The 17,387-nt window shown below is 36.0% G+C and overlaps 1 protein-coding gene across 2 annotated transcripts in view; it reads left to right on the top strand.

Annotated features, from left to right (window-relative positions):
• FGL1 (fibrinogen like 1) overlaps window positions 1-13,431 on the top strand; it is a 31,144-nt gene extending 17,713 nt beyond the window's left edge. The window contains exons 6-8 of one of the 2 annotated variants that reach the window (XM_026697800.2): window positions 683-771; window positions 1,540-1,727; window positions 12,263-13,431. In XM_026697800.2, coding sequence (XP_026553585.1) covers window positions 683-771; window positions 1,540-1,727; window positions 12,263-12,422 — 437 coding nt within the window. In that variant the 3' untranslated portion in view covers window positions 12,423-13,431. Of the gene's footprint in view, window positions 1-682; window positions 772-1,539; window positions 1,728-3,172; window positions 4,688-12,262 lie in introns of those variants that run through there. The other variant, XM_087936227.1, reaches the window with a different exon arrangement.
• The last annotated feature ends 3,956 nt before the right edge of the window (window positions 13,432-17,387 follow it).

Raw genomic sequence — 17,387 nt, 5'->3', positions numbered from 1 at the left:
ACTTACTGGCAAGTGGAAATCACAGCCACATCTACAAACTCTTATCAGTCTAGAATTATAGTGAAGGAAAGCTTCCCACTGTTTTCTCCTACGCAGACAAGAGAGAATTTCTCAAAATACTGGGCATTTCAGTTGTAAATGGTGTTTAGTCTGATAATCCAAGAGCTAATTTCAAGCCTGGGATGTGTAAACACAGGACATAAGTGGGGGTGGGGGTGGAGGTGAGGAGGTTCTTTGATCTGACTGTGTCTGTGTATATGTATAGTTCTTTGCTTGTTCTGATTGTGAGGTCTGAATAGCTTGCCCCACAGTCAGAACAAAGCAAAGCACCACACACTCTTAATATAATTCAGGTGTTAAATACATGGTTAGGTATCACTAGTGCATTATACCAAAATGCTGAGTTCCCAAGTGTAAAGGGCAAGATCTCTGATTACAATTATGTAATAAATTTATTTTTAATAATGGATAATAAATTTTCAACGAAATTCCACATTAACCTGCCATGATTAATCAAAGTATTATCAATATCATGCTAAGCAACAGGAAGCTCAAGCTGCTAAAAAAAAAAGAGCAGTTAGCCACTGTATCTGAATTCTCTCAATGCCTGCTGTGAATTGAATGGAAGTTCTCCCTTCTTCTCTTCTGAATATTGCACCTTCATTTGTTCTTTTCAATTCAGAGAATTATACCTTGAGGATCGATTTGTCTGACTTTATGGATGAACAGCGTTTTGCACAGTATGAAAAGTTTCGAGTTGCAGATGAGCAGGTAGTAGAAGTAGCTTCATTAGAACTTGGAATTCCAAATACACAGCATAAGAAAGTCAGTATTTTTACAAATGTTGTATCATTCTGGGTGTGTATGAGTGTGTGTGTGTTGTATGTGTGTGTGTGTGTTTTAGTGTGTTAGGCTAAGTGATCTCCATTCAGCTGTGAACATCATTAATTGTGGGCAGTCAAGAATGTATAACAAGAGGGTTCGTAAGATCTCTGAAGGAAAACATTCTCTTATCTAACCAATTTCACAGAGTCCCCATGAGAAAATGATCTTCATTCATATTATGTTAAGAAACAGAGGAGTAAATACTATTTTTAATTAGCATTTCAATTTCAAAGGCAGTAAGCTTTCAAACTTTTGGCAATCACAGATAACAAAATCAACCTCAGAAAATAGATTACCCACCCAATTAACTAAAAACACACTATACCCCTCCCAATTTTCAAATTTAAAATCATGGGAATTCACGATATGCAAAATTCTTTAATTGTTGACTCCAGCATTAAAAAAAATCAATACAGAATAATATGCTCAACTCCCTTGTAGGCACAAATCCTTAAAACTGGGAAATCCCCTATGCTATACATGTATCTAATCTTGGTTGTTAAATGAAACCATATGAATGAAGCCTTTGCATTTTCAATTGTTTTTTTTTGTGGACAAAGTTTCTTATTCATCTTTTTGAAGATATCTCTTAAATGCTAGACAGGAATTCCAATTATACAATTCTCTAACTCCTTTTCTCATCTTCTTTGCTAGAATTCCTACAAGATGAATTGTGGTCAATATTCTGGAACAGCTGGTGACTCTCTCACTGGGGGGTTTCACCCTGAAGTTAAATGGTGGGCAAATCATCAAGGGATGAAATTCAGTACCAAAGACAGAGATAATGACAATTATGAAAGGAATTGTGCTGAAGAAGATCAAGCTGGCTGGTGGTTTAACAGGTTGGCTCTCTTTTCATGTTATTTTGACTTAGAACTATTCCCCCCCACCCCCTAAACTCATGTAAAATAACACAAAAGTTCTGGATCTGAGTAGCTTTGTAAAGCCAAGGTAAGTGCTAATGCTTATTTTGCCATTATAAATTTCAAATAAGTCTCAATTAGTGCAGTCAATGAATTTCATAAAATAGTCATATTATTTGAATTTGCACTGTTCGCTATTCAAAGTGATACTTCAATGGGAAAAAAACAAGCCTTTTCTATTAAAAACTTGTACTATTTTTCTCTGACAAAATCTTCCCTTTTTCCCATTTGCATAAACAAACATTAGCACCATCTAAAACCCCAACCTCAAGTGTGCATGCCTTATCCTCAATTATGCATGCAGTAACCTCACATTAACTGAATTTTGGATCACATTAAATATGACCTTGATATCAGTCTCCACACTAAATTAAATTAAAAATTATGGGTAGTCCTCAACTTATAACCGCAACTGAGCCCAACATTTCTGTTGCTAAGTATGACAGTTGTTAAGTGAATTTTGTCCCATTTTATGACCTTTCTTGCCACATTTGTTAAGAGAATCACTGCAGTTGTTAAGTTAGTAACCGGTTATTAAGTGAATCTGGCTTCCCCATTGAAATTTGCTTATCAGAAGGTCACATGATACCCAGATGCTGCAACCATCATAAATATGAGTCAGTTGCCAAACATCTGAATTTTCATTGTGTGACCATGGGGATGCTGCAATGGTCATAAGTATGAAAAATGGTCATAAGTCACTTTTTCAGTGCAGTTGTAATTTTGAATGGTCACTAAAAAAACGGTTGTAGGTTGAGGACAGGGGTGGGTTTCTACCGGTTCTGTCCACCTCTGTAGAACCGGTAGCTCTGAAGAGCAGCATAGAACCGGTTCTATGTCTGCTGATGTTTTTGCCTACCTGCCAGCCCAGGCTCTTACCTTACCTTTATTTCCTGCTTTTTCAACTTCCGCTGCTGTGAGAGGCACAGCTGCAGTTTAAAAAGCAGGCAAAAAATACTTTTTCAAAGGCTGCTTCTCAGCACGCAGCGCTGCTCAGTTGTCCAGGCACCAGGCCGATGACGATTTACAGGCGCGCGCTCAGCATGCAGGGAAGCACATCGTAAATCACTGAACCTCATAAATCATCGAACCGGTAGTTAACCCTGTTGGATCCCACCCCTGGTTTAGGATTACCTATATTTGAACTCCCGCTATTCATGAACTAATATTTTCCATGTTAAGCTGCAAATTGATGCTCACTAAATTGAACATGTTGCCCTATTGTAAGAATATTATTTCTCAATCCACATGTACAGGATTGTGCTGCACACAAAGTTACTTGTTCTTATTATATTGGCCACAAAGCAAACTTTAGTAAAGTGTAATATCATATACATTTCTTGCTATATTTTCTTGTCTTTCAGGGCTTCATACATATTGAATTGTCAAGATCTTTTTTTGACCACCAAGCACAGCAAAATAGTTACCAGTCTTATTCTCCCTCCTTTAACAGAGATCTCAGATGTGACTCTGGAAGAGTAGTTAAACTGCTTAATCACTACTGCTCTTTGCTGCAAAATAGCAGGATCTCACCTAAGTCATCAAAGTAGAATTCTGTCAATTTATATTTTAAAATTTTCAGCAGTATTCAGCAATAGCAAACATAAATTTACATTTATTGATTCATGCTTATCTTCCTAAGGGTGTCACATAGTTTAACATGACTGGGAAGATTTTCTAATTTTATTTTTACAATATTTGCATTTAATATATTCATTGTTTTAAAATTATATTTAACTTTGCACGTTGGCCATAATAATAATAACAACTAATTTTTTGTCATGATCATTAGTGTGCTGAGCGCTATCGGCAAATATATTTTAAAAACCCTAACACTGAAGAAAACTAGTCCTTCATAAGAAATAGTATTTAAAAAAATCAAGGAACATTCATATATATTTGAAATAAATTGGGATAAAATGCCATCTCTGGTTTGACCATCACTCAGATGAGTTGTAACACTTGCAAGGACTTGCAGGTTTGCCATGAGTTAAGAAACATTGTTTCCACACACCTGTTCCTTTCTACAGTATTCTGCATGGCATTAATCACATAGAACAAAATAATCAAAAATGACTTTTAAATGGTTTTAAATGGTACTTTAAAGCGTACCCAATGCATTTGCAAGTCTAAGGGAACTTTGACACTGCCAAAAGAATGATTGTCAACACTGAATCTAAAAGGTTGCAAAATATAGCAAGGAAGTATATTTACATAGCCAGTCTAACAATATGCATAATTCTCTAACAATATGCATAATTCTCAGGGAACATATTGGCTCTTATGATTTGAGAGCTATCAGTTATACTTGAAAGCAGCTTAAATGTTCTTTCTTTTCTTTTGTTCTGAATTGTTCTGGTTTGGCTCTGTCTTTCCGGTTGTTATCGAAATCTTGCCAATTATTGCAAGCATTTTTCAATTCAGTTTGAAGCCAAGTTTACTGTGTGAAACAATATGTTTCAGCTTTCATCAATGCTAAGTCGATAAGGAGGAGGAAGTGAAATAATGTTTAAATCCTGTTTTCAGTGAAGTAAAAGCTTCCACTGACTTCAGATGGGAGTTTGTCACTGCTGAAAATAAGAGTCACATTTGTTTCTGGTGAATCATTATGGAATATATTGCACGGCAATTATTCTGAGTCAAAGAATAATAATTATAAATTCATTTTATCCGGTTCTCATTATGTAATAGATTTTTATTGCTAGTTTCAAAAAAAATCAATTCTATCTTAGCAATCATTCTGTAAACCTATCATAATAGCCCTTTTCCTTCTACCCTACTTGGGGTTGGGTTTTCCTTAGCAATAATGAAATTAGAATTTCTGATAGGAGATCTTGGCGAATGACATGCAGCTCAAAAACCACGTCATACATGATTTGGTACATAAAAAGGAAGATTGAAAGAAAAGTACAGCTTAGTGCTAATGAATTTATTAGGGCTTTCTTCCACCTAGAAGAGTATATCGGATTGCAGCCTAGTTCAGACTTTTATTTTTATGGATTTATTATGAATGGGTTCTCACATAATTGGTCTATGGATAAATTATGCAGAAGGATGGAAAGATGAAGTATTAGGCTATGGGTACTTTGCAAGCAAATGCAGTCTGCTGAAGTACTGCCTAACAGGTTTTATATATGGAAAATGTGCATATCCTATATATCTCAGAAATATGCTTCTTTCACAAAAGGAAGGAAATGGCTATATATCTGTTGCTGAGAGACTGAAATAATAGTCTTGTATTTAACTCCAGACATACTGTATGTGCTGAACTACGAAGCATTTTAACTATGGAATTGACTATAATTGGATTATCATTCAGTTTGATTTTGATAGCATAACGATTCACAATTTCAAATGCTACAAAAGGTAGACCCCTTGTTTAAGGAAGCCAAATAATCCAGAGAAGTTTAAATCCAATGAGATGTCATGAGCACAACAGTACTGTCCAAAAATGGTGCTTCTTGACCATTCTTAACAATAAAGACATTCGCATTAAGAATGTTTCTCTCAGGACAAATGTTTTCTTCCACCAGTTGACACTGTGCAGCAAAGTAGATAAAAACATCCAAATGTAGTTACATAATAATATAAACTCTGGCCATGAAAAAATATTCTGCAAAGGACTGCTTTTTCTTTTTTCTTTTCTTTTTACAACTTTCTCCTAGGCCTTAAACTCTTTTCCTTGCAAACTGGTCAAGAAGAGGGTGGAAAAATCAATAACACTGCAGAGGATTCTAATTGAAATTGATTATTAGATCCTTTTTAGTCAGGACTAGTTAAGGAATGGAAACAATACTGAATGTTCTAGTTGGTTATCTCTCCTAGGACCTTGATATGGGACAACATATCCCTTTTGATCTTATTAGATGTCTTTATCATGTCCACTAACATCAACTATAATATCCCCCTAAGCTACCTGCAGGAAAAAGGGAGTTGGTAGTATTGTTTCATGGTGTTTCTGCTTCCACCTTAGTGGATACTTCAAATGAGTCATGCAATCATATCCTAATACCTTGTGATTAAGTCCTTAAAGTATGAAGTTCCTCTAGATTTCCCTCCAAATTATTTAATCTGTACATGAATGAAGTGAGTCATTCTGTGGTTCAAGCTAACATGGTTCGAGATGATGTTATTATTACTATGCTGTGCCAAGAAGTTTCTGACGTTCTGAATTGGTATCCAAAGACTGTGACAGCATAGATAGTAAAACAAGTCCAGATTAAACCATTCCTTGACAAAGCAGCTTGTCAATAGATATCAGCAGCATTAATAATAATTCTGGATGGAAGTCACACTCCCCCAAAGAAGCTAATTTGTAACTTGTGACTTCTTCTGGATTCTCAGGTCCTGTTTAAAAAGAATATGGAAGCTGTGACCAGGGTTCCTCTGGCAAACATTGGCTTATATGACTGCCTGTCTCACACAATGACTCTAAGTGGCTCACAGCAATCAGTAAAAACAATAAAAACAAAACTACTCTTCCCACTGGGCATCTGACCAATTAGCCTCCTGACACAATCCCCTTTCTAGACCAACACTTGGGGAAAAAGCCAGGGCTTCACAGCTATCTAAAAAGGTAAGGTTCCCTTGAATCTCAAGAGGTCTGGGGCAACATAGACAGGTACATCTCTAAAGTCCCCAAAGTTGCCAGCATTTAAAGGAGGGGACTTGGATTATACCCACCCTATCTGACCCAGAACAGTAGATATAATTAGAAAGAGGCAGCTTAGCAAACAACCTGGTCTTGTGCCATTAGGGCTGTTATTACAAGCATCTTGAATTGTTCCTGGAGAGCACCTGGAAGCCAGCACAGCTCATGTAACAATGGGATAACAAGAGAAGCTACAGCTACTCAGCTACAGAAAATGTAGTAGCAAGACTCCTGACAGGACAACCCCATCAAGTCTGAATAACACTAATGTTCAGTTCAATACTGCATTGTTTACTATTTCAGTAAGCTAGTACTATTTCAGTGAAATGTGCTATCACTTATAAAGTCCCTATTGGTACAGCACATAAATACAGAAGGCAACACTGAACCAAAATTAATCTGGTCTGGTCCTAACAGAAGGTCTGTGTAGGCCTTCCTCCTTGAGAAACAGGTGGGATCTGGACCTGGCCTTCTCAGTAGGAGAATTCTTTCCTACAGTATTCCCCCTTGCTCAAAGGTACAGTTATTTCCTGCCCATTGAAGTTTCATAAAACTATCCAAAGCACAGCTGTTTCAGTGATCATTTGGCTTTTCAGTTATAAGATTATTCTTATTTATGTTTTTTAAGCATTGGAAATGTTTCATACTACTTGTTTGTGTTTAACATTGGGATAGGCTATAAATATTAACATAATAATATAATTAATAATCTAACCAGTAGTTGCTCATATTTTTCAAGATAAAATGTTTTTATAATATGCACATTTTTCAATTCAATACAATAGACCATATTGCCTATGAGATGTATAGAGCTTAATATTAGTCCAGTATTTAACATAATTTGCACAAACCTATTCTCATCTCATAGCAATTAGGTTGGTATTGTTATAAAAATTTGAGCAGATGCAATGAGGACATAACTTCCACAATTCCCAAATTTTCCTAACTTAACTATTGTAAACCCATAATGACAAAATATGCACAATCAGAAGTTTTGTATTATACTGTGGAGATCTGGTATCTCTTTAAGAGCCAATGGCACGATTATTTAATGTGGAGATTGTGCCATGCAGCTATGCTCGCAAGAATGACAGTTGTCCAATTCTCCAGTTCTTTTCTGTTGTTTTTTTTTAAACATGCTTTTTGTTGTGAACAATGGAGCAGTGTTTGTGTGGAAACAAAACCAGCAAGCACAGACAAGGAAAAGCACTGATCACAGGCCATCATCACATATGCATAAGGAAAGACAATGGAGTTCCCTGGGTTGCTTTGTCAAAGATGCCTACCTGTTAAAAAATCAGATCACTGGATAATAGTCTTTTTTCAGAGTTTTAAAAACAGAGAAATAGAAAACATAACAATAAAGCCTAGCTAGATTAAGGCTTGTGAGGTTTAATGTGTGCCGAGGGCACAAGTTGTCCTAAGTGGTAATGCGATTTGTTAGGCTTTGGTTTAGCATTGTGGTTACAACAAACTATAAATTTGTGTATTGTAAACCCAGTCAGTCACTGAGTTTGCACACTGTACAAAACCAAACAAGTTGTATTATGACTATTGCAGAGATGGGCAACCTGAGGCTCTAGAGACTTATACATAGTCTGTCACCCACATTTTTGTGATAGTCAGAGACATTGTTGACTTCAGTTGCAAAACTAGTGTTTATTTGTAATGGCAACAGTATGTTATTTTTGTAATTTATTTTTAACATTACTTCCTGTTTGAGTCATGCTTGACTTCTGGTGACTATGTAGTTTTGTCCATGTCCAACAATACAAAACTGGTTTACAACTGTTTCTTCCCAAGATGTCTTCTTTCCAGTCTAGCTTAGAGCTTTAGTATTTCCTAATGATTTCTCATCCAACTACTAATTAAATCCAACCCTGTTTTGTTCTTGAGACACATCTACTTCTGCTAGTAACTTGTAAATAGAATCATGGCATCATAGAAAATCTGTTCCTCATTACAGATTTAGAACTTATCTGACAGGTGACCATTCAGCCTCTGTCTGAAAATCTCTTTAAAAAGAGCACATCACTTTCTATGAGAATATTCTGTGAGAAAAAATGGGGATGTTCCTCTTAATGACTAGCCTGAATTCCATTCCTTGTGGATTCTATCCCTGTTGCTTTTTAACTTTAATACCCAAAACTGGGTAGAGTATTCTCAATGGAAGCTACCCAGGGAAGAGTGGAGTGGAGCAAATAAGGCCTATGATTTGGTCTCTTTGCTTGTGTTAACACACTTCAAAAGTGTGAGATGGTCTATGTTTTTTTTAAAAAAATACATCACATTATTTGTATTTAGCTTGTTGTTAATATAGCCCTTTTCATAGCCAATATAGTTATGTTGTCTGAATTGATAAAATTGTGCTGGTGACATAAAGCATAATTAAGCATATTGGTTTTGTAAAGTTTGGCTATTTTTATTGCCAGTTGTTTCAGGAAATGATTTTTTTCTCTTCAGATTAAGTTGATTAGCAGGCAAAAAAATATGAAAACAATTAGTGCTGTATCAAACAACAAAGAAAGAAAATGCTTTGTTTTTTTCTTGCTACATTTCTGCTATATTGCAAAGAATATTCAGGAAGCAAAAAGAGGAATGATAAAATGGAAACTTGACTGGAAAAAATATCTGCACAACTAAATAGGTACTTATCTTTTTTAAAGGGGCTCTGATAAAGGAATAAAATTAAGTGTCCCTGAAATCTTTGTGTGAATCTGAGGAGAAAAAAGAAGTGAGGATACAGTACAAAATGATATTGTAAATATATTTAAATTTAGAATTCATGTTTTTAAATCTTGCAGCTCCCACATAACTTAATCTGGATTTTGATATCTAACCTACAATAGATTTTATTTTACCTTTCTTCCTCTCCTCCCTTCCTTCCTTTCCCTTCCTTTTCTTTTCTTCTCTTCTCTTTTTCACATGCTGATGGAAGAATGCTTTGTCTATCTTCAATATTTTGAGGGAGAGTTATATAACTTTTATTAAAAAAGAACTTTAAAAAGTTTAAAAACCACAGCAAACCTAAAGTGAGAAAGAAAAAAGAAAATAGAAAATGAGAAACAGAGACAAAGAAAAAGAAAAATTTCTAGAAGCAACTTTCCATCTTCTGTAACAGCAGTTACTGGCATAATTATTACTATTTCCATCCTCCCAAATTATTATTTGGTTCCGTCCTTTCATGAGCAACCCTTTTAAATCAGTAACTTCAATATTTTGATTTAGTATTATGAGGTTTTCCCTTATTTTTGTAAACATCCAAATAAACATAACCCACATATTCCACTTATTTTTGGTTAATTGGCCGGAGGCAGGGAGATACATTTTTTTATTCAGTGGTTTGCCACAGACACTAAATGATGTAATCCCTAAGAAACTCCTGCAGTTTCTCCAGAAAAGATTATAGGGTTTGATGAATCTATTCAAAGGACAACTAAAATGATGCTCATGCCGTCTCTGGATAATGCCAGACAAGATTGTTGAATTCTTATGTTCAGATATAAACTGAAATATTGCCCCAACCATTTCATATAATGTAGGACGGAAGAAAATAAAACTACATTTGTAGTTCTAACACTTTTTCAGGATTTCTTTTTTTTTTCCCTTCCAACCAAAAAAAGAAATTATTGAAGAGATAAAGATGGAATAGCAACATAAGCCACTATTTTGGTTATAATCAGAACCCTCCATCCAGAGATATCAGAAAACTTGTTTGAGATATTTATCATTCTTGGTATTAAACTAGTTGTACTTCATGAAAAAAACCCACAATATTTGACAATATTTTAAAATGATTGATGCACTAGATCATTTTGGGTGCTTTGTATGGTCTTGTATCTATTATTGTTTTACAACACGAGCACACACATGCAGTGGGCTGCTTACTTAACTTATGGGCCATTTCTTCATCAAGCTGATCACTGAGGAGATCAAGACAATCATGGGGTGGATTTTAGGTACCATCAAAAATATAGCAAATCACTAGTTTTGTTAGGAAATAAGTTAGGGAATAAGCAGGGTTTCTTGGGATATTGGGATATTTGAGGGAAATGAAATAACTTTCAGAATTTGTCTGAAAATCAATGGAACTTTCCTTACATGAAGTAAAATATATCATAAGGATGATATTGTCAGTATAGTATATCTCTGTATAATCAGATTGATTTAGACCTTGAGTCTCATAATATATTAGACTGGAGAGGCTTGCTGGTGACATTTCTATTAGGTCTGTTGCAGGGGTGGGATTCCATTTTTATTAACAACCGGTTCTGTGGGCATGGCTTAGTTGTTTGGTGTGGCTTGGTGGTCATGTGACTAGGTGGGCGTGGCCAACTTGACATCACTCATGTCAAGGGGTGCTTCTCCTCGCCTGGCCTCTCATGACAGTGGGGATGCTGCAATGGTCATAAGTGTGAAAACAGTCAAAAGTCACTTTTTAGTGCCATTGTAACTTTGAATGGTCACTAAATGAACTGTTATAAATCAAGGATTACCTGTACAAAAATACAAAAAGCTTCTTTGCTTTCAAAAAGCTACTCTAAATACCAATCATTAGATTAAAAATACCTGCAAGCCAGAGTTACAAATCAGGCAGGGTGCCAGAGCACCTTGAGGAATTAAAGTAGTTAAAATACAATAACTATCAGCAGCCAACTCTTGCTCATAAAGTGACACCCTTTGGCAGAGAGGTCATGTAAGCTCTCCAGAAAAAGCGCACCTAGGAAAAGCAATCCTTAGATCCATTTGCACCACTTAAAGACACCAGCTGGTATCACTCACCTCACAAGATATCCTAAGTAAATCATCCAGATTTAAGGAAAGGTCACATGCCCCCCAGAAAGGCAGTAAAAAGAATCAGTGTCAAGCTTGCATCCTGCCTCTTGGAAGTACACGCCAAAAGGACAGTGCCAGATGCCACTAAAGCAGTGAAGGAACAGCCCCTCCCCAGACAGAAAAAGAAACCATGGGGCAGGAAAAAATTCAAACATAATACAAATAATTAAATCACAACAGTACTGTTGCTTGTTGTGGCTGAACAGGAAAAATTATCCTATCAATAAACACAGGATTAAATATCACCAAGCACAGAATTAACCTTCACCAAAAATCAGTTTTAGACCAAAACTCAGAAAGGGATGTAAATTCACATTTGAATGTCAATCTTCCTAGCTAGCCAAGAAGCCTTGCTGAATCTCACTCATCTTGGTTCCGTCATTAAAAGCTTCTTTCTGACAGCGCTGCTTCATTATTCAATTATTTCTTCAAAGTGCTGATTGTCCAGAGAAGTATTTCCTCCCAAAAATCTTAAAACAACCCCTCCCCTTTAAGAAAGTCAAGCCCCAGAAGCTCCAGAGACAGGAAGTCTAGGCGTACTGGCAAGAATATAATAAGGGTGGAAAAAAACAAAAGGAGATTGCTTCTAACTACCAGTTCTCCAAACTGCTTAGAAAGTTAACAAGGGGTTCTATAGAACCGGTCAGGATCAGTAGAATCCCATCTCTGGTCTGTTACTAGATAGTCCTTTGACAATGAGTAAGTGGTGATTCTCTTCAGATCCAGGATCCATGCAAGTAGCAAACGGTTAGAGGTAGCTGCATCCCCCAAAGCAAAAACAGGTGGAGATAGAGAAATTGTGGCCCCCTTTTAGTCCTAGATATTACTCAGGCTTCAAGGACTAAGATGCAGTATGTAGGAAAAAAATAGGACACAGTTTCTACTTGCAAACAGTCTGAGGAAGCTATGATTTTGTTTGAAACTAATAGATGTCTTCTATTTCTTTTCTTTTTTTCTATTTCACTAGATGCCATACTGCCAACCTGAATGGCCTGTACTATAACGGACCCTATTCAGCAAGGACAGACAATGGAATTGTGTGGTACACATGGCGTGGCTGGTGGTATTCTTTGAAGTCTGTTGTCATGAAAGTCAGGCCATCAAACTTCAGTCCTAATGTAGCTTAGGGTTTCTTCTTCTTAATCAAATCAATCACACCTGCACTGTGGCATTTACTTATTTAACTTAGATAAAGAAACCATTGAGTCTTTGTATAGATTTAAGTTCACCCTTTTCATTCAGTATAACTGTTTGTTCCTTTTTGTATATTATAGGATAAGAAAATGCTTCAATAGTCGATAGCCAGACTGGAATTTTCAAATAACATTGTCTTTTAATCTTCTCCCAGTTTAAAAGAACTTATGAGAAGAAGAGAACTCTACTGAGATTTTTTGAAATCAACCAAGGCTAGCCAAATGCTGCAACCCCCTAACCAGGTTTCATTTTTTTAATCTAAAATTTTATTTTAATGAGTTCCATTTCTGGTCATTTCATGGGCATATTCGTGCACTATTTACCTTTCAGTAAAGCCAGAATCCAAACTAGGATAACTATATTTATCCCACTGATTTCAAAAGCTTAAATGTGCTTCATGCTTTTATGTATTTTTATTGATAAAAAAACAAATGGCATGGAAATACTGTATAAACAACTTAAGGTCTTTAATTCCACAGTCATTTGTTAAAAAAGATATTTCAGGTCCTATTCCATAATAGCAGATTATAGAAGATTTAATAGAAGATTTAAGGTTTCATTTATATTTAAGAGCATTAATTCTACCATGTTTTTAACTTGCCCCCTTCTTCACAAGTAGAATATAATCTAAAATATACACTGGATGAAGTTAAGTCTTTGAGATATGCCACTACATGTAGTTAGTCATGCTGCTCTAACATGGACAGAAGACTGAGGAAGATTGAATTTCAGAAGAAATGAAGAGTAAATACCCAGGGTGGATAGAATTAAGTGGCTAAATTTCACATCTAATTAGGAGAATCCAATGCAATATTGTTTTAGCCTGCAATTTATTTTTGATGTGACTTGTAATCATTGAAAAAGAAGGACATTGCAGTGAGGATATTTTTCTAAATAAAGCTTGATAAAGCATTGCTTTTCCAATCTACAACATCACAAAAACTGCTGCAAATGAACTCAGAATAATATATACTTTCTATTATTTCAATATGGCACACTTATTAATTGACTGATACTCATGATGTCAGGGTTCCGACCGATGCCTTAATTAAATCATGAGCCTTGGGGCAAGCTTCAAAAGAAACCCAGTTATTTATTAGGAGCGTCATGTCAGCATGGACCAAGTGAAGCCAACTCTGATCTCACTTAATTTGCGCTTTGGCTCTGACCCTGTTTCCCCCTCCCCCCAAGATGTGCCATCAGTCACATTCCCCAATGAAGCAATTTCACGGGTTGTAGAAGTCACTCCCTCTGGTCACTGTGGGTCTCTGTGGAGATGACCTTGACGTTGCCGTCTGGAATGTGCTTTGTTTTGACTGAAATGCAAGTTCTTCGATGCAGCTGCGAGGCTCAATTCCCCATCCCCCTTGCCTATTGCAACTCGAGAGCAGGTCAGGAATGCTTCACGAGTTGACACATGACATCATTAGTGATGGATCACAATTTATTTGCTATTCCTGTCCGTTTTTAAAAAAACCAAATTGCTTAGGAATTAATGACAACTAAAGAAGATCATGAAAAAAATACAGGCCCCTAAGAAAAAAGACAGTGTAGTTGTAATAAGAAAAATCCTATTTTGGAGTAGTATATTCACTGTTAAATTATCATGTCAGTATGATTCTAGACCTATTTAAAGTTTAATTTCAAATATGTATTTTTAATATTTTAAAAAGCAGCACAGAAAACTTTTTTTGAAAACAATGCCATAATAGAAATGAAATGGAAAAATATAGAAAAGCAGTAACCATTTTTTTATTTTTCATCTTTTTCTTGTTTCATATCATTGAAATAAAGATTACTTTATTTTAGGTCCATTCTATTATACTGTATGATATATTGGCTGGGTATTGACTTTGTAGATAAATAAAGTCATAGCATTCATATAACATTACTTTAGAGACCAAAGTGACTTGTGTCTTAAAATCCTTATAATAGCCCCATAAGGGAAAAGCAATGTTGTCATCCTTATATTACAGGTACAGTAATACAACGGATAAGCAGTATCTGTAGTATGCAATGATGAAGTCGATAAGATATTGATTAGTCAATTAACCACATCAAAGCATGAGCATCATACATTAAAATATAATAAAATTAGACAAGATAAAGAAGTGAAATAAAAGAGCTATAGTAAGATTAAATAGAATAAAATATAGCAGGTAAGATAGAGATAAATGAGTCAGACAAAATAAAAGAAGGCAAGAAGAGGAGGAAGAGGAAGAGGAGGAAGACTTTATGAAGTCGATTAACTGTATCAAATAAATAAAACTGATACAAAAATACAAATAGATACAAAGAAAAAAATTCATAGATCATTACCCTTAAATTTAATCTCAATCTGATCAAGGTATTCTGTCCTTTTTGAGATGGCATTTGAAATGAAAAGTGAAATCTTATTGATGATATGGAGTTTTGTTTCATTAAATAATTTTGAGTGTTTCAATATTTTTTTACTTTTTAAACAAAGGCTAAGTAAGCAAGCCTTTCTAGAGATAGAATTTGCAGTCAACAAGAATGTGTTTCTTGTCTTCAGTGCTGAGGCTCCACCAATCCACAGTCTTTCTTCAATTGATATTTCATGAAATCTCTCATATCTTATCATGGAGTCCAGTTGTTTGAATTGTGTTCTAAAAAAGTCTACTGAGATGTCAATGCATGTAAGTTGTTAAAGTTTGATTTCATTTTTATGAAATCAAAATGATGATACATGCATCATTACATCACTGAGCAAATGGTTTAATTATATAATGACATCATGATATCCAATTCAAATATATAAACAGCATCATTGGCATGCTGATCAGTGGTGGGTTTCAAAAAATTTCCCTACCAGTTTGGTGTGAGCGCGCAACTCACCTTCTTCTGCAAGCCATGTGTGTAAAACAGCTGATGTGCAGCAATCTGCCGTGCCATGTGCTGAGCTTGAAAAACAGGAAATAAAGGTAAGAATAGAGCCAGGATGGGTGGGCGGGCCCAGCAGCTGATCATCAGAGTGAACCGATTCACTCACAGATGATCCTTGGAGCTACTGGTTTGGCTGAACTGGGCCAAACTAGTAGAATACCACCACTGATGCTGACATCATCACTCACATACATTGATTTGATCCCCTCTTGGCTCCTCCCCATTTGCCTATGCAGCTGGTAGAATAATGGCCTCTGTCCATACTAAACAAACATGTGACCAGCTATAGTTGACAGTTCTAGCCACAATGCCACTCTATTTGTTAAATTCTGAATTTCTAGTTGTTACTTAAAAATAGGTGCAGCTGAGTTTTAAGGAGTTGTTCTCAATTAAATTTTTATGAAGGTGTTGTTTCTGTTAGTTTTGTAACTGAGAAAATTAAAGTCTTCATGAAATAGTAAAAGAAGGGCAGGTTTAGCAATTAGGTGGTAGCATTTATTGCTTTCCTGCCAAAGTCCAGATATTTTCTGCAAATGTTTAATGGACTTCTTGAACGATGACAGAATAATGATCAGCATATATATTACTCCTGTAATAACTCAGGTTTTCCTTGATTTGATGATAAAAGTAAATACAGAATACAATAGATGAGCTCCTATGGATTTCTTTACATATTCAGAAATACAAAAATACCACTAGCCAGCAACAAAAATGAATCTGGAAATATATTTGTGCCTCCAAGTCTCCCCCAGTCAGAACTCTGGATCTGTGAAGACTTTAGATTTATGGTCTTTTCTGAAGCTGGAGCTAAAAAGGCAGAGCAGATGGACTATCAACCTGAAGAGCTGGGGGGAGAATCATCTGAGGTGGCTGCCATAGGAATAAACATGGCCATTTGGGGTTGACTCAGATCATGAGGGGACTAATCCTGACAGAGTGCCTGGTCCTGTAGCTCAAGAATATGCCAGAGAAGAGGCTTTCAGCTTTTCTTCAGAAGAGATGACAGCAACTCCCTCATTAAGCCATGTCAGCCCCCGAGGCTGCACAAAAGCAAACTTGGAGCCTTTTTTTTATTGTTGGAAACACCTTTCTTATCTCCAAACATGCTTCAGTTTCTTGTATTACCCTGCAACTTGAGCTTCAGCTGCAACCTGGACTATACTCTTCAGCCTGCTAGTTCTAGATCCATGGATTTCTTTGCTTTGACCTGTATTTGTGTTTTTCAATTATATGATCTAACTAAAAAGAAAGAACTGATCTTCTCCAAATATCTCCTAGCTCTCTATTTACAATCTCTCCCAGCAAGCATTATCCCTGCCTTTCAAATAAATTTATTTTTAAAAAATACTTTATTATCTTGACAAATAACTCAAAGCAGTGAGCATATCCAACACATCATCTCCTATTTTCCCTACAACAACCCTGTGAAATGACAGCCAGAATTCTTCAACCGCTAGGAATAGTAATAGCCCACAAACCCATAGCTACACTCCACCAGGAATTATCCAGAACCAAAGACAAGATATCGAAGGATGAAAGAAACAATAATATACAAAATCAATTGCAATCATTGCAGCCAATTCTACATGGGACAAACATCACATCAATTAAAAACTAGAATCCATAAATACTGGCTGACAGTCATATGTGACAGTCCCAAATCCTTAATCTCTACCCACACTGACACCAAACAGCATCAGTTCGACTGGAGCAATACAAAAATCGTCAGCCACACTGTCAACCACCACACTCATTAGTTTATCAAAACCTGACACTCCACAAGCAAATCTATCAACAGATACATTGACCTATAACCAGTCTATGACCCCTCAGAATCCAAATCAACTGCACAGCCAACCAGAGAAAGAATCAATCCTCAACCAACCTATGAAACTCCCCCCAGCACTTTTTATCCCAATAAACCTCATCTGATGCAACCTCATCATCACACCTGACCCATCCCAAGACTCAACCAAAAGACCCTCGACAAATCT

This window comes from Pseudonaja textilis, chromosome 6, assembly GCF_049901715.1.
Source record: "Pseudonaja textilis isolate UNSWEBS1 chromosome 6, rPseTex1.2, whole genome shotgun sequence".
Lineage (NCBI taxonomy): Eukaryota > Metazoa > Chordata > Lepidosauria > Squamata > Elapidae > Pseudonaja > Pseudonaja textilis.
This window is presented reverse-complemented; position numbering and strand designations above follow the sequence as displayed.